Consider the following 9,893-nt stretch of genomic DNA (forward strand, 5'->3'; position numbering starts at 1 on the left):
CAGCCGACAAGATTTTTGACAACATACATATATGTCTTCCAGGGCAGCCGTGTTTTCCCAGGGTTCCTCATTTTCTCTTCCGGGTGTACACCTGTGGCCGCCAAGTCCGTGCTATGACGGTAACACGTGTCCATAGTTTGTTATGTTAACTGGAGATGATAAATATGACTATAAATAACATGACATTCTCAATCAGACTGGATTTCCAGTCTGACTGATTGATTTTGAACACTAGAAACGGTTGGAAATAATTCCAGCTGGTTATATGAGCAACAGCTGGTCACGACTTCACAGGTTTATACTTCCGAGACTGCACTGGAATCACGATTCATGTATAATTTCATTCGAAATAAACATAGGATGTTGAGGATAATAAAAACCCTACCAAAACATCAAAATGTTTGCCGTTTTCAGTTTGGCAGAATTACCAAACTGATGCGCAAGGATGAGTGAATGTTACTGATTTACTTTTACATCAGGAAGTATGATGGGTGAGCGAGTTTGGTTATGTTGCTTTGATCATCATTTGAATTTCTCTATATCGTTAAAACGTAAGTAACATTGAAGCAGCCTGAGCCATCAAGGGAACAGCTGGGGCTACAATTGTTCACGTAAATAAAATACATGTAATGCCCTGAAAAAACGTGTCTAACGAGTTAACATTACTCAGGTTCCCGTGGATACCTCGGGGCAGTGTGGGTCCAGTGAGTGACCTCCAGTGGGGTGGGCCTTCTGGTTTGATAACGAGATCTGTTTATGAATAAATTTTAATGACGGCATATCGGGTTACGGGGATATTTGTGGATCAAACATTGCTAGTTAGTAAACAACCATTAACTGATTTCTCGACATGCATGGTTCAACCTGTAACACACCTGAGAAAGCCTACTCATGGAATCACGGGGAATCGCACATTCACCTTAATCATTGTCTTTCACGAACGCTGAACCACGCGAGGGGAACACACACGGGGTGGGTCGGCTTTCACCTACATTATCTACCAAGGCAGGTCTGTTATTGTTTATCATGTCATACAGGTGTACAAGACCCCCCACCATTGTAAGCCCGTAAGCTATTAAAGTATAAGTTTGTGGACATACCCCTGTCGACGGTGAAACCCATTAACGGCATTGGTCTGCCGTTCCTCGATCATGGTTCATTATGAGAGGTCAATCTGTAGTCAAGGTCACGATTAAGGATTTGAGTGGGCATTAAGGTAGATATACTTTAAGGACAGAACTGAAACAACGGGTGAGATGTGGTCTTTGATGTCAAGATGAGCGAGTCGAGAAGCTCTTCTCCACCCAATATCGACAGTATGAGATATATCGTGAAGATTCAATGAATTATACTGACTTCATTTCTCGACTGTCTGAATAAAGCATGGAAAACATGATCTGCCTTGTTTAGTTCCCAACTTACGTCTGCATGGAAATGGGGGTTGAGTAAAAAAAATGCCCCCTATGAGAACATCTAAAAGTTGCATCAGTGAACAAGGATTCTCTTAACAATATCACTCATCATTACCATCATTAACTGTAATGTGTTTTTTAAGTGAACAAATCTATTTTTTGGTATATTTTTCAGAAATATGTAACACCAATGGTCATAAGATGGAGTATGGTTAGTGGTTTGCGCGTTGGGTTCCAACACAGCAGATCCGGTTTCACATGTTACCGTCCGTGATATTTCTAGATTATTTGTAAAAACGAATTGTAATTTTGACATTTTCGGAAAATAAACGTTCGTTTTTGTGGACTTTTTTATCACGTTCCATTAGATGTTCTGATATGCTGATAGTAGGCGCTTACGAAAGTCTACAGAGTCGAAGGGTGAACACGCTATCTACCCACAAATAGTACATAACTGGGCTCGATTCACAAAGCAATTGTAGCGCTACCTCCAGTACCTCCAGTACTGGGCCTAGATTTTCGAAACTATCTTAGTGCTAAGATTGTCGTAAGTACCATGTATTAACATTAGCTTATGACTATCTTATGGGTAACAGAGTTTAAATAATCTAGGCCCTGGAAGCCCTAGATTTTCGAAGCTCTCTTAGCGTAAATAATAACTTGCGACGATCTTAGCGCTTCGAAAATCTAGGCCTTGTAGTGTACATTTGGGGTGCAGGGGTGCGCAGTTTTGGAGTTACGACAGTCGTGGCGCTACGAAAGTTTTGTGAAAAGATACCGAGCCCCGTTTGAGAAAGCAACTGTAGCGCTGCGACTGTCGCAAGTCTATGTGACAGTACAGGAGTTACGACAGTAAATGAGCCACGATAGCTTTGTGAAACTGGCCCCTGGATGCTTATGTTAGGCTATGATACACACAAGAGGCGTGAGGTACACATTCACCTGCCACACATAATAACAAAGGGGTTCTCTATAGCGAAAGCCTCTTCAGTGATAAACGTGTTGACGACGCCATGTTGTCAAGCAGGGGGTGTCTATTTATGGGAAACTACAAAATTATACTTTCACTGATTGATTTTAGTCCAAATAACACCATGTTCTCACGGTACTGGTAACAACTGGCATTCTGAAGAAGATAACATTCAATGACTGTTCATTTCGACTTGACATTTCACAACACATATGGTTAGCCTTTTAAGACGTTCCATGTGAGTAGATATCTCTATGGGAGACTTGGGTGGTAAGGTGCGTCTGGAAGGCAGTGTTGCGTTACTTTACTGTTCAGTCTTGGAGATAAATGCTTGGCAATTAACGTGTCCCGAAATCTATGACCCGATACCATTCAATCAGAGTGTCTCTCTAAAGCATTATGCATTTATTAAATGTTTAGTCATATTCTGCAGTTAATTGAAAGTGGTATCATTGTTATTATACCCAAAAACATTTTATGACAAAACGATTCTCTAAATAACTGGTCGAAATAGCTCTGATAGCTTTTCATAGCCAAATCAATTGAAACTTGCTCAAGCGACCCATGTTTAAGAACCAATTTGAACATCAATAACTGTTCTCCATGCAACGCGGGTTGGTGGTATGTTGAGGAGCAAACACCATGGGTTAACAAAGTACTGCCCTGTCACGACTCCTTTTACTATAAATAAATCTGGGTTAAAACCTCGTGGTGTTCGTGACGTCCCCGTGTACCTCTCTATTAAAAGTCCACTTTACAACTTCCTTGACTTTTACCCTATAAACACATTGAATTGAGTTTGTACATCCCTTTACAAAAACACTGTACGTACGTTTAACTTTGACAATGCAGTGTCAAGTACCACTGTGTCCGGAAAACATGCATTTTACTGTAGATGTCAACACATACAAGATACATTCCATATCATTCAGGGTGTAATAAGTCCGAACCACACACTGAAGATCCATGACAAAACAATATTTCGGAAATTGATACCAATCTGATGCCAAAAGGTGAAAGAACATGCTAATACCTGTTTCCTTTTAGCCAAACCTGTCTCACAGTCTCCGTCTTCCACCAGCCCCTACTGTAATGGTAGACGTTAACAAATAAGCGAGGCTAGATTTTGCACAAGTTCTCTGGGGCTTTTTGGTGTTAATGGAGTTCGTTTCCATTTAAATTTTACATTTTGAGACACTAAGTGTCTTATGTTAACCCCCTTGGCATTAGTGACCCTATGATTAGAGTTATCCTACCCTGCTAAATATACCACGGAAACCGACCTCGTAACAGCACCGCCTAGACTGACATTCAAATGACTATTGGGGTATTCGGAAAATCTTAAGCGAAGAATGACCAGTGATTTAGTCAGTCAAAGGTACTGAGCGCTCTTGCCACATGGTAAGGAGGGGGCGGTCAGCGTTCAACCTGGTAGCCGGTGGTCAGACTCACCCCTGTAATTTATTACCCCTGGGTGTGAGGAAGGGGGGTGTGTTATCATGGGTGTACTGATAGTACCAAAAACCGCGGTAGTTCCCAAACGTAACAAAGCTGTGTTTACAAGAAAGGCGACACACACGTAGCTGTAGCTGATTAAATAGTTAGTGGACATGGTTGTAACTGTATTTCGGCAATACGTCGACAGGTGACACTAACGTCGGGTCTGACAAACTGCAATCCCAGTGGTCCATTTAAAGAGGACAACTTCAACTCTAGACTTAGAAACACGATATATTTGTCAGAAAATGGATATTATGTTCCATAGGACAAGGTTTTATCTGCTGTCAAATGCATGTCTTATAATACCTGCTAAACTATCACTACGCGGAATTATCTAGAGTCAAGACATTGCTACCCCTATTCTTTGATCAGACCTGGACGACTGTCGTAACAATAGCGTATTTATAAGACTATATTTAAAAAGATTACATGTTTATAATCCAAAGGGGAAATGGGACCCATAACAGTGCTTTCGGGCTGAAGTAGTCTAGACTTGCTCAACAGACTTGAATTGAACTCATGTTGTATCTGTAGTATGGGAGTTGCGGACCCCTGCGTTATGATTGCTTGGAACAGGTCCCTGATAGACATATACTACAACCACCACACTACCTTGTATGTGTACTGGTGGGTGCTGCACGACAGGAACGATTGCCCCGAGGGTAATTTGTTAACAAAAGAGTACACATCTTTTTGAACGAAACGCAATGTTTTCAAAAGCATTAGTTCAATTAGGTAGGTAACTTGGTTGATCCAAGCCCCGGGTTCCCCTCTCCTATCCTTTATGTCCCTGCATTGTGTTGACCACCAGCTCACATCCGCGTGTTGGTTCACAGACGCCTGACAAGCGAGTTTTAATGATACCACTGTTTGGCGACAAACACAGAGTCACGTGGCATGCAGCATTTAGCAACACAAAACCACAAAAAACCTCACCAGTTCAATCCCCAAACGTCTCCGTGTTGGCAAAAACTACATCGGGGTAAGATGTGGAAACCATAGGCATGTGCCGACTCTCTGTGGTGAACGGTTTGCTAAGGGTTGGATTCAACGACCGAGAAATTATGCATGGCTTCTTTTCCGTCCCCGCGTTTTATTACACCAATGGTATGGTTGAAGAGTTCCTTTTATGCATTTTGTTAACAGGGGATCGTGTTTACATATCTATTTTCACTAGAATCTAAAATTTGAACTCGGACGCCTCGGAATGTCGGCGTGTGTATAGACTCTTTGTTTGTGAGAATACAGAGAAATATAGAGCAAGGGTCGTTATTATTCAAGACCTCTTTCCACGACCGATTTCAACGTAACGTCGACCGTAACTCCCATACTATATAAGTCGTGGCGCTCTGATAGCTTTGCGCAAGGAGATCCGAGGCCAGCATGTCTGAAGAGAGCAGCATTTCAGTGTCACCTAAGGATTACACGAAGGGTAAACTGTATTGAGATACTTGAGCAGAAGCTATGCTGACCCCTTTGACTTCCGGTATCCAATGAATAGAAACTCATTTTATTTCGTATTCTCACTCAAGTTTTATATTCAATTCTCCTCCCACTCTACCCCTATCATGCTGACCCCATACTACCCTCCCACCCCTAACACACCCCTATCATGATCACTTTCATTTGTGGACCTCTGCCTCTGACCATTATTATAACAACGTCCCCACCAAGTAGTAGACTCCCTGCCCCCTTATTCCATTACCTGAGTCTCCCCAGTGACCCTTCGCGTTCTTGCAATGACCCCCGTGTCCGCCCCTCTCCCCAGACGGATGGGGGAACAATGGGAGGACGCTGCTCACGTGGGGTCCCCCCATACTGACCGCTCTAGACGAGAGCCAGACGGGGGAAACAACGCTGTGTTATCTTTCCATGCAGTACCCACGTTTTCAGGAGAAGTCTCTCTTTTTTACAGCCCCTGAGAAGAGGATTCGGGGCAGATGTTCAGGAGGACCGGTTCCGATTAGTTGTTAAGGGAGGAATTTCAATCAACTCAGAAAACAAATCGCTTTCAGAACGTTAAACTCTTGTTTTTTAAAGTCTCATCGAAAAACTATGCAAGCTTGGTGTGTTTGTATTCATCACTGCTCTAGTATCTTTAATGTAGCCTCGTTGTCTCAGGGTGTAACGTATTCTATATCGAATACACTCATTATATAGAACAACTTCAGATCGATACAATGTATGTAACCACTGACTTAGTATAGGCGCCATAGTAACTTCGCTTGGATACGTCAGTGACGTAATGAAGAGTCAGGGTCACAAGAAACCGCACTGCACAGTATCAGATAAGGGAAGTATATGTCGCAGACAGGGATGGACGTGATGCAGGATGTTTGTCTACAGACTGGTTATTTAAACAAAAAGAAAAGACAACTGACTTTCAAGACGAGCTAATGTGGTTATATAACGTTGACCAATCAGGCGGTTTCTCTGATGTGCAGATATTGTCGTGATAACAGTGGTAGATAACAGACTTGGTTGATGTAGCTCATATCACACCTGTATCAACTGATTTCCTTGTCACGGTGATATATATCGGCTCAATCTACTTTTTCGTGCCTAGTAATGTGGTCAGATTTCCACGTGGATAAGAGTTGTAGGTAAGGGATCCGTGATTTGGCTGAACCAATGAATTTCCCTTAACCTTCCCTCCACGAAGAGGGTGTTCTGCGGTCCTTTACCTACTACTGTTCAGTCTATACTCCAACCCTGGATTGCAGTTTTACTGAAGATCTTCATGATTGTTGTTTTATGTTACGAAACAATGATATCGCAGGAATGTCTACATATAATGGAAAACAACATATACATTCATGTTGGTCTAAACAATATACACAATTTATGTTAAACCGAGCGCGTATGAAATAATTACCACCACAAAAACGAAACGTGACTCATGCAAGAATTATGTAGCATTACATTCATGCAGTAAAGCGTATCCTACACTGCCTGATCTTGTCCACCATTATTGTTATTGCATATATTGTCGCAAAATGTTGACGAGGATTCGCCAGGTGGATGTTGCCGACTAAGCAATGCAATGTTATGGTCGGCATCATCGACAGCATCCCACGTCACCATAAGCCCCTGCTGGCGATGGAAGTCGGTAGTGCGGAACAGTGCGCCAAATCGTCATGTCATTAGGCGTGCGTGAGTGTTTGCTGGGAGTACACGACAATATGTTATCGTACATGAAATGATGTTTTGTTGTCTGCGTGCGTTTTGATACTGCCAGGCACAAAGTGTTTTGATCACATGTCCAACAGATAAGGTTCTAAAATAAGCTTGTATGGGAAATGGAATGACATATTAAATGTATATAATAATTACAATTAAAAATATTAATTAAAACACACACACATTAGTATGCATCACACTGATCCATCATCATCATCATCATCATCATCATCCGTAAGTTCATTGAAATATCACAAGATTTACAATGAACGTCCGATATTTATATACAGCGATCGTGCTTTTTGTTCAGACAGTTTGAGCATTCTTGACCCGACTTCGTACGGAATGAGGAACTAAACAAAGTGAGCTTTAGGAGCAGGTGAGTCAATAGCATTGAAGGGAGAGAACGTGTGGTGTAATATTTGCACGCCGAAATGGACATAGAGCTTTCGGCCACTGCATGGCGTATACATACATCAATAAAAACCCTGATAATTCAGCAGCAAGGTGCTACTTGTTTAACTCCCTTTGGCCTCAAAATATTAAATTTCAAAGTCTTACTACAACAGATAAACTTAACCCCATGTTTACAAATAATCAGCCAAAGAGTATAATGGTGGGTGTGTATTGGGTGTGGTGTGTGTTCCATTTTACCCTTGGCGTACTTGTGGCCGGAGATACGGAAATCTGTACATACGCGTGAGTGTTTGTGATAATGTACGTGTATTCCTAATTCCATTCAAGACATTGTAGAATCATCCGACTTGTCTAAATCTGTAGTTTACGAATGTACATGAAAGAGACACAATAAAGCATGCACAAAACGATTTCACCTACCTCTGGGCTCCAGAGAGAAGACGCCGTCACGTTGGGAACGGCTTTGGTTTTGCTGCGCCATCGTTTAGGGAGGATCTTTCGTCGGCCTGGTGACGGCGACTTGGCCTTGAGCATACCGGGGGAGGCTGTAGAAGGGGAGGGGGAGCAATTAGACGCTGCACTAGAGTAAGGGGAATTACGGAACCCAAAGTCATCACCATCTTCATCATCACTATAACAACTAACATTCTCTGCCCCGTCAGCTTGCAGATCGGGAAGTGATCTGCTTCGTTTCCGTCGCACCTTCGCCTCATCCCCACCCTCAGTCTCTACGCCCTTAGGAGCACGCGCGAGTCCGAACGTTGCCGCGACTTTCCTTAACGTGTTTGTCTTTTTACGTTGTAGTGTTTCCACATTAGTGTCATTTTCCAAAGACTGGACCCTTGAAACTATCGGGGGTCGTGTCTGGGTTAGCATATGATTTGCCATTGGGTTTGGGTACAGTTCACGGTTTATATACCCAGGGTTATAGCTATGTCTATGGCGGTTTGGCTGCATTGTCTGATATCCCCGTGGGGAGGGGGTTCCATTGGCCCGTGGGGTAGTATTCCCACTTCCCCGTGGGGTGGTAGGTGTACTACCGCGCGGGTTGTAGTTATAGTCCAGGGTCACATACTCCTCCTCTCCATCCGAAATCGATGCCCCTCTGTCCCCACCCCGAGGGTCCGACACCCAGAGAGGCACCCCCGTGTCTTCCCGTACCCTCAGATCTGTCACTGACTGAGACACCATGCGACAGTTTCCCCGGGGGTCGTGATCAGAGCCATTTCCAATCAAAAGACTAAGTTTCACAGCACTCGTGTTCCAAGGATCAACATGCATCTTTGACGGAGAGTAAACCATCCTTTCATATGCACTAGTTTCCGTATGTCCGTAGCGCTGCTGAAGACGTGACGAAATGTCGCAATGGTTATATCCATTAGGAATATGAAGTCGTGGACGATTGGACATCGCTAGTCCTGGTACAACCACCATACCGTGAGGTAAGAAGTCCGATCGCTCCTTTGAACTACCAAAAGTTGACGAGATCACAGGACAGTGCACAGGGCCATCAACTGTCATAATACATCGTGTAACACAAGTGCTATGACACCGGTATACACCTGCACATACTCCACAAGAAAACACTCAACACTACTGTCGTCCACACGGGTAATAAAACTGTATCTGAGTCAAACTCAGTCTCCCAACAGACTAGAGTGTAGAGAAGCGTAGAGTCTCACTTCAATTGTGAACCACTACACTGGCGATCTACTACAGCGTGTGGGGGTGGAGCTTGTTAGATTACTTCTCCGCCGTACGCTTTCTGATTGGCTTGTCAGCACACGAAAAGAATGTCAATCATTCGCGTCTCTCGCAAGGTAAATACCAACTTGCTCTCTCCTGCTGGCTATGTATTAGGTATATTTAGTTTAGGGATTAAAGAGGTTTACGAAAAAGCTAAGAATCTTTCACTTGGGTCGGAGGTTGGTAAGATCTGGCGTCAAAACAGCAAATTAATAGTTATTGATTCATTTGCTAGTTAAGTCCAGCTTAACCGTACAAAACTCGCCACTGGGCAGAGATATATCCTCGGTTGACAGATAAACAAACTTTAGTAAGACAATAAATTCCTACATTTAAGAACAGGTGGTTAACAAAGCTAGGACAATAGCAGATCATATTACACGGCGAAGGAATTCGCCGATTGTGGGTGTGGGACAACCGAGTCGCACTAACATCACGCTGACATCCGTCAGTAGTCAGCTGAACATGTTACGACCAAATACACTGAAAAGTATCACATACGCTGAAATATTTACTTATAGTAGTCATAAAGCCCAGTATAACAGCGTTAAGTCGAACATGGTCTTCCTTACCGAGGTGTAAATAGCACCTAATCCCCAATGGGATACTCTGGTCTTAGTACGTCCAGTTTGCTGGGTCGGGGCTTATTTAGTGTAGAAGTGACTATG

General features: G+C 43.1%; 1 protein-coding gene across 2 annotated transcripts in view; it reads right to left on the reverse strand.

Moving 5' to 3' along the window:
* Positions 1 to 9,191, reverse strand: part of LOC137274493 (rho GTPase-activating protein 6-like) — a 59,392-nt gene extending 50,201 nt beyond the window's left edge. For both annotated transcript variants that reach the window (XM_067807707.1, XM_067807706.1), the window contains exon 1: positions 7,900 to 9,191. In XM_067807707.1, coding sequence (XP_067663808.1) covers positions 7,900 to 9,000 — 1,101 coding nt within the window. In that variant the 5' untranslated portion in view covers positions 9,001 to 9,191. The remainder of the gene's footprint in view (positions 1 to 7,899) is intronic.
* Between the last annotated feature and the right edge of the window lie 702 nt (positions 9,192 to 9,893).

This window comes from Haliotis asinina, chromosome 2, assembly GCF_037392515.1.
Source record: "Haliotis asinina isolate JCU_RB_2024 chromosome 2, JCU_Hal_asi_v2, whole genome shotgun sequence".
Taxonomy (NCBI): Eukaryota; Metazoa; Mollusca; class Gastropoda; order Lepetellida; family Haliotidae; genus Haliotis; species Haliotis asinina.